The sequence below is a fragment of the Ahaetulla prasina genome, chromosome 9 (genome assembly GCF_028640845.1).
Source record: "Ahaetulla prasina isolate Xishuangbanna chromosome 9, ASM2864084v1, whole genome shotgun sequence".
NCBI classification, from domain to species: domain Eukaryota; kingdom Metazoa; phylum Chordata; class Lepidosauria; order Squamata; family Colubridae; genus Ahaetulla; species Ahaetulla prasina.
The window spans coordinates 30,646,610-30,661,708 of record NC_080547.1 but is presented as its reverse complement, the minus strand read 5'-3'; the positions used below and the strand labels follow the sequence as shown (position 1 = coordinate 30,661,708).

The window sequence follows — 15,099 nt, the reverse complement described above, 5'->3', positions numbered from 1 at the left end:
CCAAGACCATCTACTTTAGAGATGAGAGTTTCTATCTGAGCCTCCCTAAGTTGCTCATTTCCATGACAGCTGGATATAATACAAAACAGAATTACTGCAAATAATGCCTGAGCTTTCTGGTTTTCTTATTCCCTTCCTATCACTTGTCTCTTCTGTACCATTTCTTCCCTAAGGGACTTCTGCCTTTTATTTTTCTGTAAGTTCTTCCAGGAACTCTTCACAGAAAGTATCAGGGTATAAATGCTAAAATTTCTACAAAATAAACAAGAGATTTGCGGGATCAGACCAAAGAGCTATCTATCCAGGACTTTCCTGTCCTCTTCCAATTGTCAACCAGAAAGTTAAGGGAAGTCCAGGACAGATGTGGGAACAATAATCCTCTTTCTACTGATCTTCCCAACAACCTAGTGATTTTATCTTAAGCGTGTACCATCACTATGGTTAATAGCTGTAGATAGCTAAGTTTAAGAATTCGTCTAAATAACATCAATAAGCCAAAAGTATTCAATGTGGTTTTTTTTTATTGAAAGACCTAGCAGGTTTGCTGCTATGGGGTTGCTGCTATGGGTGGTTGGGTTTATAAATCTATAGATCCCAATCGGAAGTATTTCTTATAAATCCCTCAGCCTTCCCTTTCAAATTTCAGGATTCCCTGACAAAATAAGTTGAAAAGGAATAATGAAAGAAAAGCAAAACCATCATGCTTGGCATCTATGCTCAGCAGTATTCTCCAACCAGAACAGTTTTCACTTATGTGGACTTCAGCTATTAGAGCTGTCAATCCTGACCTTGCCAAGTGGAAATTATGGAAGGTGATATTCACACCTTTGGAGAGAACCCAGATTTTGGAAGACGGATTTGAGAAATAAGGGGTTCCTGTCAACAGCACATGTACAGAGGCTCAAAGTGAGACCATACCTTCACCATTGCCACTGAATACTCACAGACGGATAAGGTTGGACAGTCCCTGCAAGAGGCCAATGTTGAAGCAGCCAATGCGGTTGTTGGAGAGATCCCTGCAGAACAATGAGAAAAAAATGGGAGCCATAGACAGACCATGAACAGCCATTTCATTAAGAGTATACGAGGTTTCTCTTCATGGGGCATCCCAATGTTGACACAGCATTGTCTAAATTTGCCGGAACATCTTGTACACCTTGAATGTATACTGGTAAAGATAAAGGTTTTCCCTGTCCAATTGTGTCCAACTCTATGGAACGGTGCTCATCTCCATTTCTTAGCCAAGGAAATCAACATTGTCTAAAGATGCTTCTGCGGTCATGTGGCCAGCATGACTATGCACCAAGGCACACAGAATGCTCTTACCTTCCTACTGAAGTGGTACCTATTTGTCTACTTACATTTGCATGCTTTTGAACTGCTGAGCACCTTTTAATGTCAGCATCTACTTCTTGGTTAATCTCAAAAAACTATGCAGAATCAGTATTTGTTTGGGAGATTTATTAGAAGTGTTGAGATTGTAGAGCAGAGTGAAAAGCAACAACAAAAATCCCCCTAAAAACAATGGCCAATCATTTTAGTACTGTTGGCAAAACAACTGCATGGACACATCCATGAAATCACCATAAGCTTTTTTTTTTTTAAACTGAGCACTTGAATGAGTGCAACTGGCTTAGAGGACTGGTGAAGAATTAAAGGATAGATTTGTCTTTTCCAGGCATACTTTGCAATTACTTTTGGAAAAATAAACACCCAGCTCAGAAGATGGTGACCACATGCATCTTTGTTGAAATTATCAGGAAACTGACACTTAGAGTAAACAGTCAGACATTATGAGTTATGGACAGGTTACACATTACTTAAAACTTTTTGAAATGGCTCTGGGCTTGAAAGTTAAGCAATTGGGGGGGGGCGGATATGGGAGTCACATGTAAATATTAAAGGTAGCTTGCAGAATAAAGAATCAAGAGCAGGAAATTAGCTGGAATATGTTCCGGAGAATTTGAAACTATTACTTACAAGCGTTTCAGGCTCTGAAGACCCAGAAAAGCTCCAGGCTGAATGATGCTAATCAAATTGTTCTTTAAGTCTCTGGGAAATAAGGAAAAAAGAAACATAAAATGTTGCACTGAAGAGTGAGTGAATTTTGTTCTTGATGGATCCTTGAGGATAAGGGTTGAAACTTTCTTAAGGCAACTACTCTATTTTCTTTATACCAATCAATATTTATTCAGTTAATGTTCGCCAAAATTTAAAAGAACAAAACCTGAGCAAAGCAAATAAATACAATAATACACTAAAAACTAGCAAAATTAATCACATAGCATAACATTTGCTCCTCTGTTACTATGTTAATACAGTTGTTACCAGGATACTAAATCTAAAACATTAATAGGTATAAATAAAAATAAAAGCTATATATCCCCTAACAATTGATTCATTAAAATGCGTCAAACCAAAATATTTAAAACAAAGATAATTGTGCCTTTAGATAATCATAACTTTCCTTGCATTTTTTAATATATGGATAAGCATATAAAATTCTCAACTTTTCCTTTTCTATTCCTCACTCATTTACTTCCTTCTTCCTATTTATTTACACATATGCTTTTGAGAAAACTTTATCACGTGTAAACATACATAATTAACTTTTAAAACAAGACCACAAATGGAATATTTAAAAAAATATTCATAATCCTGAGTGGCATCTTACTATACAACATTAAAAGCCTTGTTGAAACAGCTACCATGTGCAGTAGAATTCAACTACTTTCAAATTATTCCAAATTTCCTTGCAACAGCCATGTGTGGGTTGTTTCTCAGGTTTTCACTGATTTATTGACTTTATTTAGTATAATAATGGATGTTTAAAACCCCACCCTTTTTTCCCAGGGAAGCAGGAATCAATTTAACTCTTTGGGAGTCTAAATGTTCCACTTTCTGGTGTTTGACACACTTCAGCCATTAATAAAACATCTTAAAGACACTTACTTGAAATGAAGACTTCACCCCACCCATGTCAAATTATCTATTTAAAATTAGAGACTTGCCTGTGATTTGTTAAGAAATTGATAAAGGAGGCATGTTTTTTCCCCCCAGTTCTTATTTTCAAGATGGAGAAAGGAGAAGAGAAGAGACATTACCTTACAGATGACCCCCACCCTGTTAAAGACCTTGGAGTTTTCATATCAAATGATCTAAGTGCCAAAGCCCACTGCAACTACATAGCAAAAAAAGCTCTAAGAGTTGTAAACCTAATCTTGCGTAGCTTCTTTTCCAAAAACACTACACTACTAACCAGAGCATATAAAACATTTGCTAGACCATTTCTAGAATACAGCTCGCCTGTCTGGAACCCTCACCACATTTCTGACATCAATGCAATTGAACGTGTCCAGAAATATTTTACAAGAAGAGTTCTTCACTCCTCTGAAAACAACAAAATACCTTATCCCACCAGACTTGAAATCCTAGGCTTAGAAAACTTAGAACTCTGTCGCCTTCGACAAGACCTAAGTTTAACTCATAGAATCATCTATTGTAATGTCCTTCCTGTTAAAGACTACTTCAGCTTTAATTGCAATAATACAAGAGCAACCAATAGATTTAAACTTAATGTTAACCGCTTTAATCTAGATTGCAGAAAATATGACTTCTGTAACAGAATCATCAGTGCTTGGAATACTTTACCTGACTCTGTGGTCTCTTCCCATAATCCCAAAAGCTTTAACCAAAAACTTTTTACTATGACCTCACCCCATTCCTAAGAGGACCATAAGGGGCGTGCATAAGCGCACAAACGTGCCTACCATTCCTGTCCTATTGTTTTTCTTTTTTCTTCTTATATATATATATAAGCCTTATATATATATAAACCTCGGAAAACATATATATATATGCTTATATCTCCTTATATTTCTTCATATATATGTTTATATACTATATAATCTTTTTGTGTGATGCTTATGTATATTGTTGTGACAAAATAAATAAATTAAAATAAATAAAATAAAAGTCCTGGATTTTATTCAGACTAAATCAAGTTTCCCCAAATGGATTCGTTCCAGAAGGGTTTCACAACTGTAACTGACTTATTTGGGTGAGGCACAAAACAATGAGGACCTTTTTAGAAAATTGAAAATCTTTTACGGACTTTTTGCTGAACATGAAGTGATGATTCATGGATCTGATGATTAAAAAAGGACTAAATAAAGGGCGGAAGGGATTTTTATACTATTAAGAAAGAAGGCTGGACATAAGTTGCAAAAGAAATTTGAAGTCACTTATTTTTCTGACCTTTGTTCTATTAATTATTTTTCCACTTTTTTCTTCTCATTATTATTCTTTCTTCTCTTTTCGTTCTTTTATTGCTTGAAGAATATCCTTCATAAAAATTATGCTTTGAACAAAAGAAAAAATAATTCTTTTCTTGCCCACTTCTGATAACATCACAGGAAGATGAACGGTTGCCCAAGAATACAGGGTACTTACTTATCTTTTGGATAAGTCCAACTAATCCCTTGGATGTTCTTCCTCAGTGAACAAACTTCCTCATTGCTTGAAACACAGTGATGGATTCCCATCTTCTGAAGATAAGTTTCTCTTAGTAGTTGTCCCATAGAGTCCAAAGGCCCCTCTAACACTATGCTCACTTCAAAGAAGGATTTATAGATGTAAGAAAGTTTGTTATTGTTCTGTAATTCATTAAGGATCACCATCAGAACTCCTCCTTCCCTTGTAATTGTAACTTCTTCCTACTCTCAGCTTATGCTAGGCACTAAGAAAACAGCAGTGCATACTCACACAAACAAGCCCACCCATACTTCATGATTTCTTGCCAAACAGAGTAGGACAGCAACAAAATCCTCTGTTCCACAGAAAAAGAAAGCAGCTTTTCCCATCTACTAGCTTTGTGTGCTGCCTGTAAATCTTCCTAAACACTTCATACTTTCCTGGTATCGAGCAGGCTAAAATGAAGCTCAACTTTGAAAGAGATCACACTTAGAATACTGCATCCAGTTTTGGTCACCATATTATTAAAAAAATGTAGAGACTCTGGAAAGAGTGCAGGAAAGAGCAACAAAGATGATTAGGGAGCTGGAAGCTAAAACATGAAACACAGTTGCAGGAACTGGGTATGTCTAGTTTAATGAAAAGAAGGACTGGAGTGACATGATAGCAATATTTCAGTATTTGAGGGGCTGCCACAAAGATGAGGAGGTCAACTTGTTTCCCAAAGCACCTGAAGAAACAATGGATGGAAACTTATCAAGGAGAGATCCAACCAAGAACTAAGAAGCAATTTCCTGACATGAGAATAAGTAACCGGTGGAAGGACTTGCCTTCAGATGTCATGGGTGCTCTATCACTCAAAGCTTTGAAGAAGAGACTGGACAGCCACCTGTCTGAAATGTTGTAGGGTCTCCTGCTTGAGCAGGAGGTTGGACTAGAAGACCTCCAAGGTCCCTTTAACTGTTATTCTGTTATATTCAGGAGAGATAAAATTTAACATTTTTCCAGAGGCCCCTTTTAAGATCAGGGAATATACCAATTTGAAATTTAGGCTATTTTCATACCCTGTGATGCCACAGAGCTTATGTGCAGTTTGCAGTGGTAAACTGATTTATCACTTCGCTCCCCTGCTAAAGGAAATAGTATGAAGCCAATTTTGCTGTGCTTCCTTGGAAATAGGCAGCAATTTCTTCCCATTAGTGGGAACTGCACTTTCCTTCGGTATCCATGGTATTGTGATGCACCCATCTCTGATCCTCTCCAGCTGCTTTCAAGTAAAGCTTTCTCTCTCACCCTCACCATCCAATGGCTGGGTGTCCTTATTTCATTGTTGTGGAAAGCAAAGATGACAAAGGAAGATTTATTTATTTTGCATATGGCATAAAGTACCTGGATAACAATAGTAAAAGGTAAAGGTAAAGGTTCCCCTTGCACATACGTGCTAGTCATTGCCGACTCTAGGGGGCGGTGCTCATCTCCGTTTCAATGCCGAAGAGCCAGCGCTGTACGAAGACGTCTCCGTGGTCATGTGGCCGGCATGACTCAACACCAAAGGCGCACGGAACGCTGTTACCTTCCCACCAAGGTGGTCTCTATTTTTTCTACTTCCATTTTTACGTGCTTTCAAAACTGCTAGGTTGGCAGAAGCTGGGACAAGTAATGGGAGCTCACCCCGTTACACGGCAGCACGACCTTTCGATCGACAAGCTCAACGTCCTAGGTAGTCAAATTTGTAAGGTATGAGAAATTCAAGAAGTTGTATATATAAGCTGTAGGTTACATTTTTAAATATGTTGGTTCATGAGAATAGAATAAATGTTCTATATATTGATATCTAGATTGTTTATCCAGTTAAGTGCAGTATTTGTTAGTTGGAGAAAATCTGCTTTTCCTCCTGTATAAACTCTCAAATAGCAGCTAGTCATTATATGATCCAGTGTTTGGCAAGGAGCAGCACAGTCACATTTGGGGGGAGGAGGAGGAGGAGGAAGCTACCCATTCAGTCATGTCCAAAACTTGGTGATTCTCTGGGCCAGGTCTCTCCATATCTTCTGATCTTGTACTACTTCTTTGGCGTCAGCTTTGATGGTGTCCAGCCACCGTGTTCTTTGAAGTCCTGGTTTCCTTCAGGGGAGGATACTCTGCCCTATTTACATAGAGAGTCTTGACAGATGCCATGCAAGATACGAATCCTAGCCAGAATTTTCCAGCATCGGCAGGTGGCATCAATACCTGCTAATTTTTGTGTTGGGTCAGGTATATTTTTCCCAGGCAAAAGAAGAATAAGGATGGAGTAGATCAGAGCTAGATGGGGATGGGGTGCTCTTGCACTAGAAACATACTGACCTGTGTGGGACCATCTGGAACAAAGCTACTGAAATGAATATTAGGAGTAAGGCTGAAGGTTTTCTGGAATGGCCAGAGTTAACATATGGAAATCACTTCCACAGGATCTAGGGCTCATCAGCAACTTGGAAGGCTTGAAAAAGCATACAAACAAATGCTCAGTATATGACATTATTTATTGCTCTCTTCTTGGCTGAGAGATTCCAGAAAATCCCATGCCATGAATGCCTTTGTCACTGTAAATCAGGAACCATTACTTTCAACCTTATCAACAAGATCTGTAAAACAAATTTATTACATCTTCCTTAACCCTTGCCCAGGCCATCCTGTTCTTTGTCTCCATTATCTTTTAGCTGATCTGAACGATAGGAAAGTCATCAAGCTCTGTTTAATAGTCAGCAAGATCTGGCAAGACCTCACTAGGAACAGCTTTGGTTTGATTCAACATGCTCAATAACAACTGCTGTTAATTCTCTTATTTATCTCTTATGATTGATGATGATCTCTTCACTGAAGCCTTAGTACTAATACAGGTAGCCCTTGACTTACAACCACAATTGAGCTCAATATTTCTGTTGCTAAGTGAAATATCAGTTAAGTGAATTTTGCCCCATTTTATGACCTTTCTTGCCAGTCATTAAGTGACTCACTAAAGTTGTTAAATTAGTAGCAGGGTTGTTAAGTGAATCTGGTTTCCCCATTGACTTTGCTTGTAAGAAAGTCGCAAAAAGTGACCACATGACCCCAGGACACTGAAGCCATCATAATTGTGAGTCAGTTGCCAAGCATCTGAATTTTGATTATTTTATGACCTTTCCTACCACAGTCCATGGGATGCTGCCATGGTCATAGTGTGAAAAATGTACATAAGTCATTTTTTTCAGTGCAGTTGTAACTTTGAACATCACTGAATGAACTGCTGTAACCATTCAATATTTGAAGGAGTTTAGTTGAACTTATACTAGTTCATATTGCAGGCTTTTTTTTAATTTACATTTATATCCCGCCCTTCTCCGAAGACTCAGGGCGGCTTACATTGTGTAAGGCAATAGTCTCATTCTATTTGTATATTTATATACAAAGTCAACTTATTGCCCCCCCCAACAATCTGGGTCCTCATTTTACCTACCTTATAAAGGATGGAAGGCTGAGTCAACCTTGGGCCTGGTGGGACTAGAACCTGCAGTAATTGCAAGCAGCTGTGTTTAATAACAGGCTTCTTACAGCCTGAGCCACACCGCGGCCCTTTTGTTTGTTTTATTCATCTTATCTTTTAAGCTTATTTTTATTTATTCCTATGTTTTATGTGAAAGGATAGCCAGGGACCAAATATACAGTATACTAGTAGTAGTAGTAGTACTAATATCATCCAGTATTAATTATTAATCATGACAGCAATATATTGCTTAGTATTAAAAGCTGAATGCGCCCAGGAACTGATAAAGAGAGTTTTTGAGAGTTGGGTGGCATTGATATTGAACAATAATTTAATAATACTTTTTATTACGGTCACAGTATAGGATTACAAATAAGAAGCATTAAAATAATAAGAATACTGTAAAGACAAGATATTACAATTAGTGGGAAGTCAAAGTCTGCCTAATTTTGCAGGCAGCTTAACAAAATTTAGTTACATTTAAAGAAATTACATCGTATTGATCTGATAGTAGCAATTTTAAGCAGGAAAGTTTAACAAATAATTATTGTTCATTGCACAGTCAGCCAGATAGACTGGATTTGTCATTTTTGTCAATTTACTGAGCCCTTCCCAAGGACTTGGAATAGGCAGATGTGACTATTTGATGGTGTTAAATAGCAAATAATAGTTTGCTACAGTTATTATTATTGGAGAAGAAGAAAAAATATGTCAAATAAACAAATCTGCCATGTTTGTCTTTCCATGTGAATGCAGACTTGGAGATGTTGAGGAATCTTATATGAAGAAAGATATTAAGCAGATCTTCCAAGTTTTTGGAAACGTTGACTCAATTTTTACATATAAAACAAAGAAGCCTAAATATTCATGTTCTTCCTGCAGATTCCAATAAAACTAAAAAAGCACGATGTCATATAAACAGTATAAGAGGGGATTTCAGAGATTTTGGAAAACCTTCAAATTTATCTCTTAAAAATCTTTAGAAATCAAAATTTGGAGGAGGGGTGTAGATGGGGCGCATATACTGAAATAGGAACGCCTATGCACAGTAGCTACACTGTGTAGAAAAAGGAGAATGAAAGAGAAACAGTACTCAATGGAGTAGAGTTTTTGCCTTGAGTATGTTGCTTGCTCATGCCAGCAAGTCCATAAAATGCTGCAGAGTTTTGCTCTAGTATAAGGCCGCTGACCGAATCCTTGCATCCATATTCCTTATGGAAATGATCCATATACTGTATTCCACAAAATACAGTGAGAGACCTAAGCCCTTTTTCTCATGAAGACCATGTTTAATCAGCCTTTTTCCTCCCTCTCCTGTGCTCCAAGCTCTGGTTGGTTCTTACCCTGCCAATTTTGCAGTTCTGAAATGTGCTGGTGATAAGATTGGGTTTTTCCGAGTCTTGCGGACATGAAGTTATTGCCATTCTCTCCTTTTTCATTTGCTCTGTTTGCCACCCGCCCCGTTCTTTCCCCACCATCGTTCTCTGCAGGCTCTTGAGAAAGAAGGGATGAGTGCAGACCACACTGCCTGCAGCTGTTCCTCTAAATCATAAAATTGAACAGAACAAAAGCAACTAGCAAACCCACCCTCTTAATCCCAAGGAGACAGCTGGACGTGGGAATGAGGAGTTTCAAACATTACAAAAACACTTCTTCAAATGCTTCCTGAAATGTACACATGCACAACACACCAGCCACCAACATGTGTACACAGAGGGACCTCTTCCTGAGAACAGAGGCACCTTTCAAAATTTTGCAAAGAGGAATAGGTATCCTTGCAACTGTCTAGTTTCAAACAAGGAAAGAATTGGGTGCAGGTTTCCAATTGGTGTCGCTGAGGACCTGGTTGCTCTTTGTCAGTCATACTGTTTTACAGCCTACTCTATTTACCTCTCATGAGACAGAATGGACAGGGGAAGTGAGCACACCTCCACTTCTCCTGTTATCCAGGTTTCCAAATGACAACCGGACTTTCTAGGTTTTTTTCCTTGAACATGTTTCTCTTCTCATCCAAGAAGGTTCTTCAGTTCTTCAGTTCAGTCAAAACTAAAGAAACTTCTTGGATGAGAAGCAAAATGTTTTCAAGGAAAAACCAAGAAAGTCCAGTTGCCTTTTGAAAAGCACCTTTGGGACTTCACTTCTCCTACAGATTTCAGTTTCCAGGTCCACAAACAAGAGATTAAAAAAAAAAAAAACCAGCAGAGCAAATCTAGTCACAATACCTCCCATAGCAATTTAGAGGCCGAGAACAACAATTCCCAGCAGTAAGGCCAATGGTGAGAGACCCTGGGCATTGTAGTAGTGTAGTAGTGCTGGGACATCTGGAGTGTCTCCTCTAAGATTAGAGGGGCACATTAAGAATCTCTGCTCAGTCAGAAAACTGGACGAGTGACTTCCACTCAGCCTGGATTTCTTCATCAGCCTGGATTTCTTCATTGGATCTTTGCAAAGACAAAATTGGGAGTCAGAGGAGGAGGGTAGAAGGAGACCATGTGTTCTGTCTTTCGAATGAGGGATGGAATAAAAATGCTTCAAAAAATCAGATTAGTTTCCGTTTTGGCACACGTTCTTTCCAGCCCTGACTAGGAGCCATATATGGTCTGTCTTTAAATGAGATTTGATTTCAGAGAACTCATAAACAAAGAGAAATGGAAAGAAGAGCAGGCTTCCTTTGCTCGCAAGGACAGAGGCATTTTGGAGCTTGAATGGCTGGCGCCCTTGACCTGAGGAGGCAGCTGTCCAACTGTGGGGAGGAGATAAGTTCTCTCTCTCTCTCTCTCTCTCTCTCTCTCATACACAGAGAGAGAGAGAGAGAGAGAAAGAGAGAGAGAGAGGAAATGGCAAGAAATAAAAGCAGTTGGCTTTAAGCATTCCTTATGTTCTGGAGCCAGTGCTTGTGATAGATCACGGATGTGTGTAGGAACCTAGTAAAGTCCATCTTCTAAGTCAAATTCTTGGTCCATCTAGCCTGATTTTGCTGGAATTAATTGACAGCAGCCCTCTAAGCTTTCAAGCGCAAATTATTTGGAAAAGCTGAGATCTGAATCTGGGACCTTCTGTCTATAGAGAAGATATGCCACTCCTAAACTATAACCCTTTCTTGTCATTGTTCATTTGTTTTGCCCCAGTTTCTGAGATCTAATGCAGCTTGCAAGATGTACAGTATAAGAGGACAGTCAAAAGGCTGGTTCTTCTCTTGTCTGTGTGTAAAGTTGTCCTCTGGCTTGAAAAAGGAGAGCTACCAGCCAACAGAAAAATATAAGACCTTGAAGAACCTTTGGTTCTTGTTTCTTTTTGCCTGGTTCATTGCAATATATCAGTTTCATCTATACAATTTAGCTGAACCAAAAGCTTTAAGCAAATCTACTTGGCTAGGATGGAATTTAACAATGTCTGTATCTAGGTAGATTAATCTCCACAAATATAGGCTTTTTCAAGAGAGGTAGACTTCCACACAAGGAGAGTTCCAAGGTTGTGTCTCTGATAAAAGCATATTGGATGAGTGCCTTTTCTATAGCAAGTAGGAATCCTGGCTTCTCCCAACAAAAGCTGGAATTCCAGCAGCTGCCTAACTATGCTAAGCATTGCTCCATCTACACAATAACATCTCAATGGAGATGTCAAACTCACTATTATGAGTTGAACTGTAGATCACAGTATTTGTGCTCTGTGCGCTAACAGGAGAAGGGCATAGCAGAGCCACCAGAAATGAATAACTGGTTTAAATCCATGGGGCAAAGTTCTTTCTTCATCTGAAGTTAACTTTTAAGCATGTGATAAATCGGAATGAAGGGCCCTTGTCAATGCAACTACAAAAGGCTTCTGTCTGGTGCCCAGTTTGGAGGAAGCTCAAAGATTTATCAACTCCCTTTTAGAAAATATCATGGCAGAGCTGCAGACATAGGAGGCTGCTATGGAATAGCTGGAGACAAGGGATACCATAGTCATAGAGGAGATGCAAAGGACCTTCCACACAGGGCTTGCAAGGGAGGAGGAGGAGGAGGAGATGCAATATTTAGTACAATTGCTCATATTGTTCATATAGTCCAAATGGAAAAATCAGCACATAGGATACACATATCAATAGGATTCAGGGATCCTCCAACTTTGCAGAAATTCCAGTCAAATTGTTGGGAAAAATAATCTAAGAGTTTTTAAATTTCCCAAACAGTCCAAAGTTAACAAGTGCACAAGACAGAATGGCAATGAAATTTGGGTGAATATCAGATGAAATGGCAACATCTGCTAGAACCTCAAAAATCATCACTTACCTGTGATGTTTTGATTGATTTATTCTCTTTTCCTAAACTTTTTGGTTTTACTTTCCCCTTTAATTATAACTATTATAATTATGCTGACTGGTACGCTCAGTTATGCGGTGGTTGGTTTAATCAGAATTATAATAATAATTATCTGGCTTTACAGATAATACTATGGTGGTAGATACCATGGTTAGATGCATGTATGTCATGCTAAGCTAAAACCAACTCAATTATATTTAGGCCTACGTGGAGTCCAACTTTAAGTTCGTCATGGGAACCAGTCTAATACCCATATCCAAATGGATAAATTCTAATTATGTCAAATATGATACTGTCCTAAGGTTGCTGGCTTGAAGAAAACCACCACAACCTTAGGACAATATCATATTTGACAGGTCTAAGGACACTGGCAATCAAATGGCAGCCAGCTAGCCAGAAAAAAGCCATTCTTGCTTAGAGATGGTTGATGGGTGACGATTTCATCCAAACGAAAATGGAGTGGAGGTGAGAGTCAGCAAATCTATGCATCAACAAGCAGCAAAGCAAAAAGGAACAGTTTTTTTCCAAGGTCTGGCTGCTAAATTTATGGCATGCATCTGGAAAGAGCAGCTGGGGATGGAATTCGTGAATTCATCAGGCAGAGGAAGGAAATGTCTCTACATTTCACAGGAAGGCAAATGAAGAAAGATCTGAATGTGTCTGAGTGTGCATGCACAAACAGAAATGGTTTATTTTTCTGGTGACGGGACAGGGGCAAATGGCTCAGGCCCACCTGTGCTTTGAATAAGTTATTCATCTCTTTCAAGAGGCGGCTGCTAGGAAGGGAAAAAGACTTTCTCTTGGTCTTAGAGATGCTGAAGACGTGTTCCTAAAGCATTTCTCACAATGAGAGCCCTCATACATAGCCTTGACCTCTGACTCCCTCTACTCCAGGCCCCAAAACACTTCATCACCTGAATGAGAAAACTGCCTAGCCCTGGTATTAGATTATCCCAGTTGGCCTTTTTAAGCAACTCAAAAGCTACTTTTCTGACAACTCAAAGCCTTTAATTTTTGAAGCCTCTTAAGTTTTATGCAGAAATATCCAAGGGTAGGACCCTTTTATTTTTCTACCATATTTTCCTGCACTTGGTTTTTATAATTTTTATTAAAGAAGCTTCCAACAGAATGAAAACAATGCAAATGTTGAACAGAAGAGAAAAAGAATAGAAAAAAGTAAGAAAGTGAAAAAGAAATAGAAGAAGAAAAAAAGAGAAACATAATAAATGGCTTCCAATCTTCTTACCAGCAGTTATAAGTGCATTTATATTTTTAACATATCTTAATTTCCTATTTTCTATAATTTCCTCTTTCTAATTGTTAAATCCACAAATCACTAGTTCATTTTTTTTTGCAGCAAGGTGTGTGTGCACACAAATAGGGAGACACACACACATTTCTGTACTTTCTCTTTCTGCTCCTGCCTATATTTTCCTTACTTTTTGAGTAAGGAAGGACACCAGAATCAGAAGACCGTATTGATCCTTTAAAAAATGATGAATATTATCTGCAAAATTTGCAACTTTGTTTAATTACTGTTTACGAAACTGTTTAAGGAGGCAAGCTCGTTACTTAAGAAAGCTGAAGGCTAAATGAAGAGTTTAGCTATTCCAAAGCCAAGATTTTGTTTTAGATGTGACATTAAACTGTTGCTAAGGTTCCTTCTCCACTCTTTCCTGAGCTATCTTAATTGATCTTATGAAGATAAGTGCATTAAAGAGAAGAGAAGCAGATGCCAAGAGATCTTACTTCTTCTAAAATCTCATCTCTGCTTTGGCTTTGTGCTGCCTGTTTGTTCCAATGATCAGATCAGTTATTTTCATCTATAACAAAAAGACAATGTTGATGTGTCTTTTCCATTCTTAGCAAAACTTGGATTGCATGAATGTCGGAAATAGGTAGAACCCTTAATGAAATCCAACAGACCGACTTTTGCCTCTCACCATCCTGAGCTTAGGAACAGCATCGCAACAAAAAGGAAGAGGTTGTGTCTTTCTGTAATTTTGGCTCTGCATCCTGCCTTATCCCTCTTCATTTCCTTCCATTTCTACCAAACAGCTGCTACATTTCAGACACACAGCATTGTGAAAGCAGTGATTTGTGGATGATCTAGAAAAACAAGCAAACCCCCTCAAAATACAAACATTTATTTCTCAGTATTTGGCAGGGCTAAGCTAGATTTTTTTACAAAAAATCACTGAACTTAAAAAATATTCAAGTTGCACATAAACTCTCTCTACCTGAAACTATTGTATGTGACCTGTCCACCAATACCACACTAAGATTCATACTATGCTACAGAGCCCCTGACTACGACATCGCTCATGCAAATATGTTAACCTCACTACTAACATGGGCTACCTCTTGCCCATATCCTCTCATCTTTCTGGGAGACCTAAATCTACCTTCTATAAACTGGAAAACAAATGAATGTACAACCGAACCAATCCATACTACTCTTTACAACGCAGTCACAAACCTTGGCCTTGAACAACTAGTAACTAACAATACTAGACTCATGAACTGCCTCGACCTTATTTTTTGCAATAACGCAAACTCAATTTATGGACTACAAGTAAAAGAACCCTTTTCCAACAGTGACCGCTGGATGATAGACTTTTATCTAAACATACGTCCTCCCATAAATTGTCTCAACAATAGTACCCCAAACTACAATTTTCAAAAAGCCAACTATGACCTTATAAACAATGATCTCTCATTTCTTGACTGGCAAAATCTATTCTCAACCTGTATCACTACAGAGGACCACTATAAAGTATTTCTACTTGAAATCAATAAAATCATCAAACTATATGTACCACA

General features: G+C 38.4%; 1 protein-coding gene across 2 annotated transcripts in view; it reads right to left on the bottom strand.

Annotated features, from left to right (window-relative positions):
• The window catches only part of ADGRA2 (adhesion G protein-coupled receptor A2), a 121,103-nt gene that overhangs the window by 25,211 nt on the left and 80,793 nt on the right, over positions 1 to 15,099 (bottom strand). For both annotated transcript variants that reach the window (XM_058194003.1, XM_058194004.1), the window contains exons 3-4: positions 1,981 to 2,052; positions 945 to 1,016 (exon numbers count right to left, since the gene is read on the bottom strand). In XM_058194003.1, the coding sequence (XP_058049986.1) occupies positions 945 to 1,016; positions 1,981 to 2,052 (144 nt within the window). The remainder of the gene's footprint in view (positions 1 to 944; positions 1,017 to 1,980; positions 2,053 to 15,099) is intronic.